Below are 15,341 nucleotides of genomic sequence, written 5' to 3' on the forward strand. Positions count from 1 at the left end.
AGCAGCGGTAGCTTCACTTGTCACCTTAGAATATAAAAAAAATACCAGCCTTGTCCAATATTTTTTGAATGTATGTATGTATGTATGTATGTACAAACCTCCTGCATGACGAGGTCCTGACTGCGGCGGATGTGTTGTCCAGCAGCACGTACAATAGTGCGCAGGAAGTGTAAGTAAGCGGGACGACGGCCGCGAGTCTCAATACAGTGCACGAAATGCGCCGCCACCTTGTCATTGCCCTCGTGAGCGCACAACGCGGGGTTCTCCTCGAATATTGCGCACACAGTTTGCGCTTCACGTATCTATGGGTCATAGACAACGAGTTCATGGTAATAACTAGGTAACCAAAGACAATATTATGTGGGAAACAAATATTATAGACAAATAAGTGCCTTGCTAGATTTTAAAGACGAAAGAAAACTCTATCACTACTGAGACTATTAAATGTTCAACTATATGATTGTAGCTAGGGTTGCCAGGTCGCCAAACCAACTAACCGGACAGACCAGCCAGTTTGGCCGGACATTTAGGTAGAAAGGTCAGACACACTCTATTATGTAGAATTTTGTATCAGTATTATTAGGTACTCACTCTCAACTCAGAGACCGTTTATTTTGGCCGGACACGCACCTACCTATGTCCGGCTTTATCCGGACGCTTGGCAACGCTAACTGTAGCGCCCTCTGTATCATGATGACGTCATCAGAAATAGGTTATAATAGTAAATGCTGCATCTAGAGTCTGCAAAGTGCGGCACTAAGATGTAATTACCCCAGCGTTGAGGAACAAATCTAGATGTTTGTGTAGGATGGCCTGGTTCTGCTGGTTGCCGTGACAGAAGCGCTGCAGGAACTCGTGCGCGAGTGCCAGCAGCTCGTCCATCGCTGCATCATCTTCGTCATGAGGCACCTGGAGAATAAGGTTTGTAAAAAAACTTTCTCGATAAGGGGCGCTGTTACGTAATGCTAGCGTAATTTGCCCCAGCTCTATGTTGACTGTCTTTGTAGTGACTAGAGAGTAAATTAAAGATGATCTGTCTTAAAAATGTAATCTCACAAGTCAGTTTCCTATCTTTCCCCTTTAACTATCGTACTGAACAGTCCTTTGCTGATTACTTGTGTTAGGATACTGAAAAACTTATTGATCACTAGTGGTCTTAGATCTAAGTCTATTTTAATAATATTTATTAATTTTAATTTTAGAATTTAAAATACCCTACAATATGGCTGAGTGCATCAGCTACCTTCCTGTCAATGTCCCGACAAAATTCGTCCAGCTGTTCCAGAAATTACCCAGAACTAACACGGCTTTGAGGACATACAGACAAACAAAAATTTTAAAGATCGGTTTTTTGCTATCCTGTATACGAAATATTGAATACAGACACTTTATTTTTATTTATATGTATAGATGAAAGGTGTGTGAGTGCAGCAGTATGTATACCTGCAGCAGATCGAGTACGATGTTGTGTACGCCGATGTTCCTCAGCAGACGTTGCTCATGGCGGCGAGGTTTGCCTGTGTCCCCTCCCCCGCTGTTACCCTGAGTGCAGTACTTTATCATACGCTGCAGGATCTGCAATACACGAACATATATTACTAATGTTATAAAAGCGAATGTTTAGATGGATGTTTGTTTGAAGGTATCTCCGGAACGGCTAAACGGATCTTGATGAAATTTGGCATAAATCTATATAGATAAAAGAAAGTGGTGTTAGTTATATTATTTATAACTCAAGATCTGTCGAACTGACTTAGCTGAAAATTGATGGGGAGATAGCTTAGAACTAGGAGACGGACATAGGAACTTTTTTATCTTGTGTGCATTTTTTTATTCGGACGGAGTCGCGGGTAAAAGCTAGTATAGAATATAATCTGAAAGAACACATAACTAATTAAGTTTTTTATACCGCGTGGATAAAGTCGCGGGCGGCAGCTAGTCATTTATAAACAAAAACATTAGACACGATTATAAACAATAAAAAAGACGGCTTGGAATTATCAACTTCCTTTAATTAAATAATGAAAGTAATCCCAGAAGTCAATATATATTGCCATCAGTTTCATCCTCAACATTAAGACAGACACAACAATATGTATGACTACAAACATCAGTCATACCTCTTTGATCTTCTCGTACTCGTGCATGTGGTCGTACTTGGTGGCACGCGAGGTGTCCAGCACGTTGTCCAGTGATGCATTCCGTTCCAGTACTGCCCCGCCAGGACCCACTGTGCCTTTCAGCTCTAAAAGTAAACCAGTAAAGATCCCATTTGATGTTCAATCCTACTAGAACATGCAACCTTAGTAACTATGTGGGAAAATGAGTTAGAAATGTGATATTGTCTGACCTGTGTGGTCGTCGAGTGCGCCTGCACGGCCCTTGTTGAACACCCACAGCTCGGACTTCTCGACGCTCTGCCGCAGTACATCCAGGTCCGCCTTGATCTGCTTGTACGACTCCACGTCCGCGTCAGACACCAGCAGTTGTACCTAAGTCGATATCTGACTTATGTTAAAAATACGTAAGTTTAGATGTTTTTAGAAAGTATCTCTAAGCGGATCTCGATGCAATTTGTTAAAGACGTAGAACACAGACGGAGTCGAGTGCAACAGCTAGTATCTTAATATAATAGAATCCTAGCACTAGACCAAACAACAAATACATCCGTTGACAAATTTTTCACATATTTATTTCCAAATCGGAGCCGCCAAAATATCTGAAAACATTTATACAACGACACGTCGCTGCTACTTCTACAAGGATCTGTTGGCTGAGAACTGGAAACACAAACCTGTTTGAATGCAGCGAGCACCTCCTGCCTCTGACTGAAGTGTCGGAAGAGGAGAGCCAGCGCGCCCGACACCAGCGCCGCGGACGCGCCCTGAGAGCAGAGCTGCAACAGCACGCGTAGTACCATGCGGCCTCCGCACTCGTCCAGGTCCAAACCGTCCCTGTATTTTATACCTTATTCTTATCTACATAGAGTTCAAATTACAGTGAGGATGTTGTTCGGTCTGTCTATTTCGTGATTCATATTGCAAGATATCTCCACTATTAATTGACATTTTTGCAAAAAAAAAGTATTTATATCAAATTATTGATAAGGAATTTTACTCTGTTTTATTAAAAATTACGAATTTTGAAGATACAAATGTCATTCAACAAAATAGACAGACCTATTTACTTTAGCAAATACTTTAAAGCTGAAAGTGAACTAGCGGTACGATAAGCAAGACGTGAAACAAAACGACGGATGTGCAGACATTCTAACATAGCCTACAACTCCAACACACACGCACACAGTGTCAAATGCGCACACGCATCAATGTATACACACGTAAACATGTACGGACAACAAATACACACAAATTCCAACTGTACGTTTCCAATATCAATACACATATATTAAAACATATAACCATCCCTCACAGTCTCATTGAAAAGCAGAGACAAGTTTTAATATAAAGGTTATAACAGTGGAGCATTTTAGTGCAAATAAAATTGAACTTTATACGTTTGAAATAAGTTTAATTTTACTTTGCAAGTCTTGAAATCAAAGGCGTGAAAAGTAGGATTCAACTCTGTTTTACTCGTATTAAAGTCAATTTTATTTCGGATAAAAACCTACTCTGCTATTTGCCGCTTGAGTGTAAGTTTCTTATGCTTTGACATTGTATGACAACATGTGTCAATACATGTATTACTGCAATGAAAACCTAATTTTATAGTATTAAATTCTAACATTTAAGACATGTATTTGAGCAATACTTTTGTTAGGTTCTGTTAGGATAAAGCTGATTAGTATAGGAAGTTAACTGCGTGGGCCCATGCTGTTACCACTAGCTAGGCACTCGGGTCATGCATTGTATATTTTCATCTTACTAACAAATCTACATTTTTTGGTAGGCAGTTGTCAGGCACAGTCTGTATGGCTCTGGAAATATAAGATATAGTTCAGAATGGTAGATATAGTACCGCCACCAAGCGCCCAGTTAGTCCACCAACAACTTTGTCGAAGATCAGTGTTAGGCTCAGAAAAATATGGAATATACCTAAACGTTCGTTAAATTTTTATTAATTTAAAAGTGTTTATAAATATTTATATTCTATCCTAACTGGTCTAGTCAAAATTAGACTGTGCATTATGAATTGTATATATATTTTGTAAAATCTAATTTGGAAAAATATCTATAATAAATTAATTTCATACTACTTTATAGCATATAAATATATTAGATATAGTGAAATAATAGATCTAGATATAACATTTATAGATATGTCTACTTTTTAGATTTAAATCAAAACTATTACATTTCTACTATATTTCAAGAAACTGAAATTTTGTGAGCATATTGAGTAGGTCTGAGAATCGGCCAACATCTATTTTTCATACCCCCCCCCCATTTAGTTTTTTTTAACTACGCGCGGACGGAGTCGCGGGCGACAGCTAATTTATTTATATATACCATGCTTTAGTCACAAGTAATTTTTTAAAGAAAATGTATTATATATTTATTAATGTATTGTCTCATAGAACATCCTTAAATATTTATCCCACAGATAAAAATTAAATTGAAAAATCAAAATTTTTCAACAGTTCATTAGAAATATCTAAGACTACTCACCGACAACTAAATATGCCTTCAGCCTGAAGACCTATTGCTTCCACGTCAGCTCGGGCCAAGCTCTCTGCCTGTCTCTCTGTTGACTGCTCGAACTCCTTCTTGAAGATGGACAGCAGACAGCTGATGCGGTAGTCCAGTCGCACGTCCAGTATGAACTGGGCGAGCATCATTTTTTGTTTATTGTTTATTTAAGAGTCTCACAAAGTTCTTTGACCCGGTGAGAAAAACTATAGTTCAACAACTTGTGTAATATTTTGACATTGACAGTGAGCACAAGCTATTGTAATGTTAAAAGAATTTCTGTAAATCCACATTTAAAGTTTGACACTTAGTGTAGATTTAATGAAACTGTGTACGATAACAAAATGATTAACTGACTTGTAATATTTCAATAATCTTGAGCTTGGTCTCCATGACCAGCGGATGTTTGCGAGCCAACGCGAGTGCGGACGGACTGCCCTGTACACCGCCGCCGTTCCCACTGCCCACAACCTGTACAATGTATGTACAGTTGTACAGCTAGTACATTAAGTAACAACAACTCGTCTGGCGAGTTCACTTGCATGAAAAAAACATCAAATATCCCAAATAAATGTCAAACTATCTTCGCTTATCATCTGTCAAACTCACAATCTGAAAAATCACTCCCCAAATCAATAGGGCAAACATTAATAACGCAAGCACATTTTTCCCATTGGGTCGATCGATTATATTGATTCGAACGACCCAACGGGAAACATCCAAATAGTAATACAAATAACACATATTGTTAGTAAAATGCAAAGCAATACTTAGTGACAATACCGTTGAGGAGAGGTCTTCGAAAGTCGACCACTGCATGGTAAATGGACGGGGCTCGTGCTGAGGACCGGGCACCTGGTGAACAGCAGGACTTTCAAAGGGCTCAGGGTACAAGATGACCAGCACACCACCAGCTGGTCTACTAATGAGATACTGTGTACTTACGTTGCGCGCTACTGAGCCTAAAGTGATGGACGTCATCACCGCGCCCATGTCGCCTATACTGCGGAGTACACCGCCCTCAGCTAATAATACAGATAAGAAATACTAATTGATAACACTTTATTTAAAAAGAAAAGATTTGATTGTTTTTTTGTATTGAGTAGGCTTCGAAACTACTGAACCGATTTGAATTTTTTTTTCACTATTGGGAAACTACACTATCTCCGAGTGACATCTTACTTACTAATATTACAAATGCAAAAGTTTAAATGGATGGATAAATGTTTTATTGAATGTATCTCCGGAACGACACAACGGATCTTGATGAAATTTGGTATAAATGCAAAACATATTCTGGAAGAACATATAGGCTACTTATAGAGTTTTTTTTTAATTTCTCGCGAACGAAATCGCGGGTAATTGTATGTATAAAAAATAAACAAATTTTCATATAACGTGTTTTTGAATTCGTATAAACTTACGCTTCTTTAATTCCAATTCTTGAGCTGCTTGTAAATATGTATGTCAAAGTTTTTGTAAAGGTATTTCAACAATGTAAACTCACACTAATATATTACAGTAGGATAAATAAATAGTGTACTTACATTCGACTTCTCCTGCGAGTGGACTCGTCTCATTCAGCAGGTCCATGGCGGTCACACAGTCTAGTATACTGAGTAATGTCTTCGTTAAACGAAGTAAATCGCTGAAGCTATTGCAAAAAATTTAAATCTTACTAATGTTATAAACTAGCTTTTACCCGCGACTCCATCCGCGCGGAATAAAAAATAGAAAACGGGGTTAAAATTATCCTATGTCCGTTTCCTGGTCCTAAGCTACCTGCCCACCAATTTTCAGTCAAATCGATTCAGCCGTTCTTGAGTTATAAATAGTGTAACTAACACGACTTTCTTTTATATATATAGATATATATAGATGCGAATGTTTGGATGGATGGATATTACAAGATATTTCCATAACGACTGCATGGATCTAGCTGAATTTTGACACAGATCATAGTCTGGAAGAACACATAGGTTACTAATAAAATGTTTTTTTTTAATTCCGCGCAGACGGAGTCGCGGGCGACAGCTAGTCACTGAATAAAGCACAAAAAATATATTTCGATTATTATTTATCTGTACTTTAAGAAAAATTTAGACGAAAACAAGTTTTTTCAATAAAAAAAAAATTAAAATAAAGTCTTAGCTTACCTATAAAATCCGAAATATATTAGTTCTCTCGCCAGTTTGACGACTTCGAAGGTGAGTTTGTTCTGGTCGTGGTCGCTGAAGTACCAGGTGCTGGTGACGACGCGGCAGAGATAGTTCTCCACGAAGCGGATGGTGGACGCGAACTGGGCTTTCACCTTCTCTCGTGTCGCGTCAGCTCCACCCTTCACGCACTGGTAACTGGAGACAGGCAGATTCCAAAAGGTTGTTTTATACTTTTTGAGTACGTATTTCACGTACAGTTCTTTTCAAACAATATTGCGGCTCAAGGTCACGCTGCGCAGTTAACCCCTCACTACGCAGTGTTCTGCGCAGTGATTTGCAAGAAGTCTAAAGCCGCCAAACTATCATGACTAATAATTAAATCAGCTTTCAGCAATCAGCGAGCAATCGGACATCTGATTTCGCTAAAATAGCGAAGCGACCACTGAACATGGATATCTCCAACAAGCTGTGCGTTGCCTTTCTTAAATTGATAGAAAGGACGTACAGAGAAAGAGTACTTTGTTATTGAGCGACTATTTCTTCTCTTTCTAACACAGTAACTGAGCATGGTTAGTGTACGACTATCTCTCTCTGACAGATAGTAATTGGGCGAGGTTAATGAACGACCATCTCTGACAGATAGTAACTGGGCATGGTTAGTGTACGACTATCTCTCTCTGACAGATAGTAATTGGGCGAGGTTAATGAACGACCATCTCTGACAGATAGTAACTGGGCATGGTTAGTGTACGACTATCTCTCTCTGACAGATAGTAATTGGGCGAGGTTAATGAACGACCATCTCTGACAGATAGTAACTGGGCATGGTTAGTGTACGACTATCTCTCTCTGACAGATAGTAATTGGGCGAGGTTAATGAACGACCATCTCTGACAGATAGTAACTGAGCATGGTTAGTGTACGACTATCTCTCTCTGACAGATAGTAATTGGGCGAGGTTAATGAACGACCATCTCTGACAGATAGTAACTGGGCATGGTTAGTGAACGACTATCTCTCTCTGACAGATAGTAATTGGGCGAGGTTAATGAACGACCATCTCTGACAGATAGTAACTGGGCATGGTTAGTGTACGACTATCTCTCTCTGACAGATAGTAATTGGGCGAGGTTAATGAACGACCATCTCTGACAGATAGTAACTGGGCATGGTTAGTGTACGACTATCTCTCTCTGACAGATAGTAATTGGGCGAGGTTAATGAACGACCATCTCTGACAGATAGTAACTGGGCATGGTTAGTGTACGACTATCTCTCTCTGACAGATAGTAATTGGGCGAGGTTAATGAACGACCATCTCTGACAGATAGTAACTGAGCATGGTTAGTGTACGACTATCTCTCTCTGACAGATAGTAATTGGGTGAGGTTAATGAACGACCATCTCTGACAGATAGTAACTGGGCATGGTTAGTGAACGACTATCTCTCTCTGACAGATAGTAATTGGGCGAGGTTAATGAACGACCATCTCTGACAGATAGTAACTGGGCATGGTTAGTGTACGACTATCTCTCTCTGACAGATAGTAATTGGGCGAGGTTAATGAACGACCATCTCTGACAGATAGTAACTGGGCATGGTTAGTGTACGACTATCTCTCTCTGACAGATAGTAATTGGGCGAGGTTAATGAACGACCATCTCTGACAGATAGTAACTGAGCATGGTTAGTGTACGACTATCTCTCTCTGACAGATAGTAATTGGGCGAGGTTAATGAACGACCATCTCTGACAGATAGTAACTGGGCATGGTTAGTGAACGACTATCTCTCTCTGACAGATAGTAATTGGGCGAGGTTAATGAACGACCATCTCTGACAGATAGTAACTGGGCATGGTTAGTGTACGACTATCTCTCTCTGACAGATAGTAACTGGGCGTGATTAGTGAACGACTATCTCTCTCTCTCTAAAAGATAGTAACTGGGCATGGTTAGTGAACGACTATCTCTCTCTCTAACAGATAGTAACTGGGCGTGATTAGTGAACGACTATCTCTCTCTCTCTAAAAGATAGTAACTGGGCGTGGTTAGTGAACGACTATCTCTCTCTCTAAAAGATAGTAACTGGGCGTGGTTAGTGAACGACTATCTCTCTCTTTAAAAGATAGTAACTGGGTGTGGTTAGTGAACGACTATCTCTCTCTCTAAAAGATAGTAACTGGGCGTGGTTAGTGAACGACTATCTCTCTCTTTAAAAGATAGTAACTGGGTGTGGTTAGTGAACGACTATCTCTCTCTCTAAAAGATAGTAACTGGGCGTGGTTAGTGAACGAAAATCTCTCTCTCTAAAAGATAGTAACTGGGCGTGGTTAGTGAACGACTATCTCTCTCTCTAAAAGATAGTAACTGGGCGTGGTTAGTGAACGCCTCTCTCTCTCCCTCTGTGAGACAGTAAGTGTGCGTATATACTAACTCGTGCACATGTATGGTGTCGCTGACGTCACTCCAGAGACGCGCGTATTTGACGGGGGTGACTGGCTCCTGTGGGTCGCGGTCCACGTGCAGGTGCAGCATCAGCCGGCAGAAAGACGCGCGCAACTCCTGGGAGAGAGACGCGTTCGACATGCATCTGGAAAAGGCACAACATTTTAAATATTTATTTATTAAATGTCACACTTCTTACTTTCATAAACAGCCACTACTTATATAATTTTTTACGCCTTTTTAATTTTAGTCCTATTTTTGTGATGATTTGTAATGGAGTGAAATGGCAACTCGACTAACTAGCCTTACCCGATCCCGTAAAATGTATACGGCATTTAAGAATACATCGTGAAAGTAGTAACAGCACGGAAAGTGTTAACACATACTGACTTTCTTATAGTGGGTTTCTGAGACCAAAGTTTCCGTTTGAAACGGATTTTTTGTCAAAAAATTCGTTCTCAGAAACCCACTGTTATATGTATAAACGTACTTGAGTATAAGATCTATGTGCAGCTGTGGAGAGAGGCTATTGAGGGCCAGGTATTGTCTGTTGAGACACATGTTGGAGAAGAGGTCGAGCTGATGGCGGTAGTAGTCGAGGATGGCTGCTGCTTCACTGCGCGGCTCCAAGCGCGCCTCCGTCGCCAGCTCAGACAATAAGCGGGAACACTGCAAGAGGAGCTCATAGGTTTTTATTTTGAAAAATATTAACCTAAAAAGTATAAAATTTTATTCTGAATTTGTTTTATAAGTAAAAGTATAATTTACTAACTTTCTTATTGTTCCATAACAACATGACTTCATCTTCGACTGTGTATTTGTTCTCCGTCTCCTCAACTTCCGATGAACGTTCGTATTTTGTAGAAACCAATCTATTAAAAAAAAACACATAAATTATAACAAGATTACTGAAAATAAAATTAACAAAAAAAATTCGTATAAAGAATTTCAACAACGATTTCAAAAAACACATTTTTTAAATTGAGATCAGCGCCATCTAGTTGAACTTAAATCTATTTTTGTTTTGCAAATGAAGAACAGCGCCATCTAGTTTAAACTCTTTGTAAACATAGTTTAACCTGGTTTCTATAAGTATATCAGCATTATTAGCGCAGAGGACACTCTTGCATATCAACTCCTGCGTCACCGCGATTGCCTTCTTGTTGGAAATGCACAAATCACTCAGATAATCCAGAAATCTTGATTGCCATGTCTTCATGTTCTTACGTACGAGACCTGTAACATAGTAAAAATAAATAAATTATATTTAACTAGCTTTTACCCGCGACTCCGTCCGCGCGGAATAAAAAATAGAAAACGGGGTAAAAATTATCCTATGTCCGTTTCCTGGTTCTAAGCTACCTGCCCACCAATTATCAGTCAAATCGATTCAGCCGTTCTTGAGTTATAAATAGTGTAACTAACACGACTTTCTTTTATATATATAAGATGAGAAAGGAAAATATATTAACTATGGAAATATAAATCCTAGTAATTTGAATGTACTATTTATTCTGCCATAATTTAATTCTCTTATTTGTCGACCAACGGTATTAATCCGTCAACGACGCGTAGACAACGCGTTATCACCGCGTATCTCTAATGTAAGTGGTACGTACCAACGAATGTTTCAATCTCAGATGCGGTGATGTGCTTCTCCAGCAGCTTGCGGTTGTTGTGTAGCAGCGCGGTGATTGTGTCCTCTGCAAGGATGTCATAGCCAATCTGCTTCTGCATGAAGCCGAAGTGCTTTGCTATGTATTCCTACAAAAATAAGTAATATATAAACATAATAGCTTTAAGGGTATTAAGGGTTTCTGAAACTCGGAGTTTGAAAGTAACACCGGTAGTAGAAAAATTGAGAAGTAAAAAGTTAGCGTGGTATGGTCATTTTATAAGGAGGGAAGAATCGCATGTGACAATGAGAACGTTTATGAGTGTGGAGGTGTACACAGGTAGAGGTAGACCTAGAAAGAGATGTATGGATTGCGTGAAATTGACATAATCAAGAAGGGGGTGACAATGGAGATGACGGCAGACATATTGATTTGGAGGACGGAAACTTGGTACATCGACGTTGGTGGGACAAGGTCAAGATGATGACTAGCTTTATCCGCGACTCCGTCCGCGCGGAATATTAAAAAAAAAAACTTTTTATGTCAGGACCCACGGGAACGAAATAAAAGGTATCCTATAGTCGTCTCCTTGTTCTAAGTTACCTCCACAGAAATTTTTCTTTACCCACAAAAACTAAACTCTTAATAAAACATTATTGAATTTTCTTTATCGACTCAGTTGTCGGTCAGAGTGATGGTTGATAGACGTCAAGTGTCATTGTATACGTATTATTCCACCAAGTGCCATGGGAGTAGAGATCAGATGGTCAGCTGGTGGCAACTCGCCTGGTTCTTCCTGTAGTCCTGCTGGCTGAGGCGCAGGATGCGGTAGCAGAGGCGGAAGATACACTTGTAGGGTGCGTAGCGAGGGTCGTACAGCTCCTCGATCTTCAGGAACGGCTCACCCCCACCCTCGCTCGTCTCTTGGAACGGACCCTGATAACATTTCAACAATGGTAAATTAATTCATAAAGATAAAATCATAAATTATAACAACTTAACTGAAAATAAAATTAACAAAAAAATTCGTTAAAAGAATTTCAATAACGATTTAGAAAAACATTTTTTTGAAAATTAAGATCAGCGCCACCTAATTAAACTTAAATCTATTTTTGTTTTGAAAATGAAGAACAGCGCCATCTAGTTAAAACTCTTTGTAATAGTAGTTTCACCTGGTTTTTATAAGTATATCAGCATTATTAGCGTTGCAGATTTATGAATGATATTATACCTGTAGTATCTTAAATAGCTGCCGCAGTATGTACTGTTCTCGCAGCAGCTTCTGTCTGTCCCTGTTGGGGTTCTCCACCACCAGGTCCAGGGCCTTGGACTTGTTGGGTTCGTTCTCGAAGCCAGCTATGAAGTATACGATATCTTGTAACAGACAGGTTAGGGCTCTGCGAAAGAAAATATAATATGGTCATATAGTGAATTATTTTTGGTCCTTCGAGACAGATAAGTTTTTTTTTTGTCGAAATTAGAATTAAAATAAGAATAGATATAAAACCAACCAGTCCATTAAGGACTGGTTGGTGTTATATCCTAGTCGGAATATAGTTTAAATCTAAATTTTGTGACAAACCGCTTTACAATAACAGATTTATAGTAAATAACCAAGATTTTTATTTGATTCTACATACAAAGGAATATAGTCCTTACTTCATCTCATTATGCTCTATATTGCCGTGGTGAAGTTTGGTCGACAAGGCCGACAGCACTTTGCACGCGTCGTTCGCGAAGTCTAAATCTCTCACTTCGCTGGGAGATACCGATATCAAGGCGAATGCTTCTTTGTCTTCCTTTACTATTGAACATCCGACCTGGAAAAGATAATTTTTTTTATATCAAAAAGTGGCAAACGAGCAAACGGCCACCTGGATTCGCCGAAATAGCGAGGCGACCATTGCCCATAGACATCCGCAAATGCAGATGCGTTGCCTACCTTTAATCAACGGAGAAGGGGACGCACAGAAAGAGGATATTTCTCCTTCCCATCCTTTCCTAATAATAAAAGAGTGGGAAAGGAAAGAGGACTAAAATTAGGCCTCCGACACCACACTCATCAGACGAAACGCGGAATTGCTTCCACTTCAAGCCTTTACAATTATAAAAAGATCTTGCAGATAAATGACGTCATAACTGCGATTGTACAGTGTACAAAATAGTTTTACATCATATATGAATTAAATTGGACTAATAAATTCAGTCGCTTGCTGTATAATTAATAGCGGAGGGGCGGAAACATTTTAGAAGTGGGCGGAGTTTACACATTTCACGTAAATCTTGTTTTATTATGCTTTTTTTATTTTTTGTAACCTGACGGATAGAAATATGTTTATTAGAGAGTTTTTGGTGTGTAATAACCATAGTTACCTTGGACATAACAGGTTTTTCTTCCTCTTTGTCAATCGGTATAGATGTAGAGTGGACCCATGTGTGCGTGCATAAATGCTGTAATCTGAAAAGTTAAAGTGCTTTGTACCTATATATATAAATGTATTATATAATACATATGTTTAGATGTATGTAGGGATGGATGGAAGAATATTTGTTAGAAGGTATCTCTAGAACAGCAGCATGGATCTCGTTGAAATTTGGTACAGATGTAGAACACAGTCTGAAAGAACACATAGGTTAGTTATCAAGGTTTTTCTGCATCCACATTGACGCAGTCACGGACGAATAGTTTGAAGTAAATTAAGGGGATCACAACTGAATGTATGAGTGAATGAGCGAGCAGTGTTATTAGGTGAATGAATGACTGTTAATACAGTGTGTTCTAATGAGCGGAGTGAGTGTATACCTGACGTAGCTGCTCTGTGGCACGGCGGCGTCGGAGTGGGTCATGGTGGTGGGGTCGAGCTCGAAGAGTGTGGCGATCTCAGAGGAGTGCGGTACTGACACCAGCTGGTACGCCGGCTCACCGCTCTCTAGCGGCGCGTCACTACACCACATGGACAGATATATTGAGCTACGCATTATTTCTGTACCGAGATGTATCAGAGGGAAGGAAATCTTTGAATTTTACACAAGTCTTTTACGGTTCAAATCAACCTTTTACATCAAGGTTTTTTGATGTATTTTATAATTTTAAATCAATTAAATGTGAATCAAGTGGATTAAAGTTAAAAATATTGCGAATAAACAAAATTGTTTCGAGAATAAGTATTGATTTCGGCCGATAAAAGATCTGTAGAGAAGAACAGCTTAATATAACGGAGTAAATACTGACGGCGCTTTGAGACAGGCTTCGGCGGCGAGGTAGTGTCCTGTGGCGAGATGCTTGAAGCGGAAGATTGAGTTCCAATGGCCCGCACCACCGCGGCATGGGTCATGCTGCACTACCTAACAATAACCGAAGATTTATAAACTGCTCATAAAATAAAACTCTTTTCCACTGGCGCACTTATTCGCCTTTTGAAAAGGACGTTTAAGAGTACGTCGACAGATATACAGTCACAATCATTCTAGTTTCCTTACCTCTATCTCCCAGAGCGCCTTGCTACTAGTAGCAGCGGTTGCACTCGACCTGCCGGTGGTGCGTAAGAAGACGTGCTGCCGCTTTTGGTACTCGTCCATCGTCAGGAACTTCTCCTGCTCCGCGTGGAACAGCCGCACCACGTCCCCACCCTTAAGGATCTCCTCCTGATTCTCCTTGTGCTCCAGGAAAAGGGTCACCTTCCATGACGTTGAAGAATTCACGACGTTTACCTACATATAGGAAAATTCTTGACTTCCTATTTCCTGATTCAAAAGAGTGTTTTGCATTTTATTGAAGTGAAAACACTCTTATGTTAATTCTAGCGTTATGTTTCATGTTTCTAATCTTAGAGTCCGTGTAACTTAACCTAATCAATCTGGATTGAGAAACATAAAATAAAAAATTAACACACCACTCTAAAAAATATGTAAGTCGTTTATAACGAAAGGGGCGTAGCAAAAACTTTCAGAATGTTCTAGCAATACGTAAATCTAGCTTATAACAGGGAATTGTCACTGTCTATTGTTATCTCAATTATTTTCAAATGGAATTAGAGGAATTACTAGGAAGTGGGAACCCATAGTATACATCGTACCTGCTTCACTTCCACTTCCCAACAAGTTAGAGACGTTGTCTTTAGTAGTACGTCATGCTAACATAAAGGCACAATAAGAAAATAAAATAAATAACAACTAAAGATAAATTATAGAAATAATTATAATAATATAAAAGAAAATATTGTATAGTTCATCTTAAACTACAAGAAATGATTTCTAAGACTTCAAGAATCACCCTTAAGACTAGAATTACATACAGTAAAAAAAAAACAAATTGTATTTAGAATACTTTATAGGTATATATAGAATTCATTATGTCTGACGTTCTTACAATGAAGGAAAACATGGCGATGCAACCTGCACATAACAAAGAAGAAATTCAAAGATATGTGTGAAGTCAACCCGCACTGGGCCAACGTGGTTGACTATGGC

At 39.3% G+C, this 15,341-nt stretch overlaps 1 protein-coding gene across 1 annotated transcript in view; it reads right to left on the bottom strand.

The window, feature by feature from the left end:
* Nucleotides 1-15,341, bottom strand: part of LOC106719904 (inositol 1,4,5-trisphosphate receptor) — a 37,705-nt gene that overhangs the window by 17,502 nt on the left and 4,862 nt on the right. The window contains exons 7-31 of the mRNA XM_045683721.1: nt 14,352-14,582; nt 14,104-14,216; nt 13,675-13,815; nt 13,245-13,329; nt 12,531-12,691; nt 12,103-12,268; nt 11,658-11,807; nt 10,875-11,019; nt 10,335-10,491; nt 10,028-10,127; nt 9,746-9,924; nt 9,245-9,400; nt 6,806-7,003; nt 6,197-6,303; nt 6,074-6,097; nt 5,595-5,674; nt 5,007-5,120; nt 4,629-4,783; nt 3,890-3,937; nt 2,795-2,954; nt 2,351-2,492; nt 2,121-2,245; nt 1,444-1,575; nt 772-909; nt 99-302 (exon numbers count right to left, since the gene is read on the bottom strand). Coding sequence (XP_045539677.1) covers nt 99-302; nt 772-909; nt 1,444-1,575; nt 2,121-2,245; nt 2,351-2,492; nt 2,795-2,954; nt 3,890-3,937; nt 4,629-4,783; nt 5,007-5,120; nt 5,595-5,674; nt 6,074-6,097; nt 6,197-6,303; nt 6,806-7,003; nt 9,245-9,400; nt 9,746-9,924; nt 10,028-10,127; nt 10,335-10,491; nt 10,875-11,019; nt 11,658-11,807; nt 12,103-12,268; nt 12,531-12,691; nt 13,245-13,329; nt 13,675-13,815; nt 14,104-14,216; nt 14,352-14,582 — 3,411 coding nt within the window. The remainder of the gene's footprint in view (nt 1-98; nt 303-771; nt 910-1,443; nt 1,576-2,120; nt 2,246-2,350; nt 2,493-2,794; nt 2,955-3,889; nt 3,938-4,628; nt 4,784-5,006; nt 5,121-5,594; nt 5,675-6,073; nt 6,098-6,196; nt 6,304-6,805; nt 7,004-9,244; nt 9,401-9,745; nt 9,925-10,027; nt 10,128-10,334; nt 10,492-10,874; nt 11,020-11,657; nt 11,808-12,102; nt 12,269-12,530; nt 12,692-13,244; nt 13,330-13,674; nt 13,816-14,103; nt 14,217-14,351; nt 14,583-15,341) is intronic.

The sequence above is a fragment of the Papilio machaon genome, chromosome 23 (genome assembly GCF_912999745.1).
Source record: "Papilio machaon chromosome 23, ilPapMach1.1, whole genome shotgun sequence".
NCBI classification, from domain to species: Eukaryota; Metazoa; Arthropoda; class Insecta; order Lepidoptera; family Papilionidae; genus Papilio; species Papilio machaon.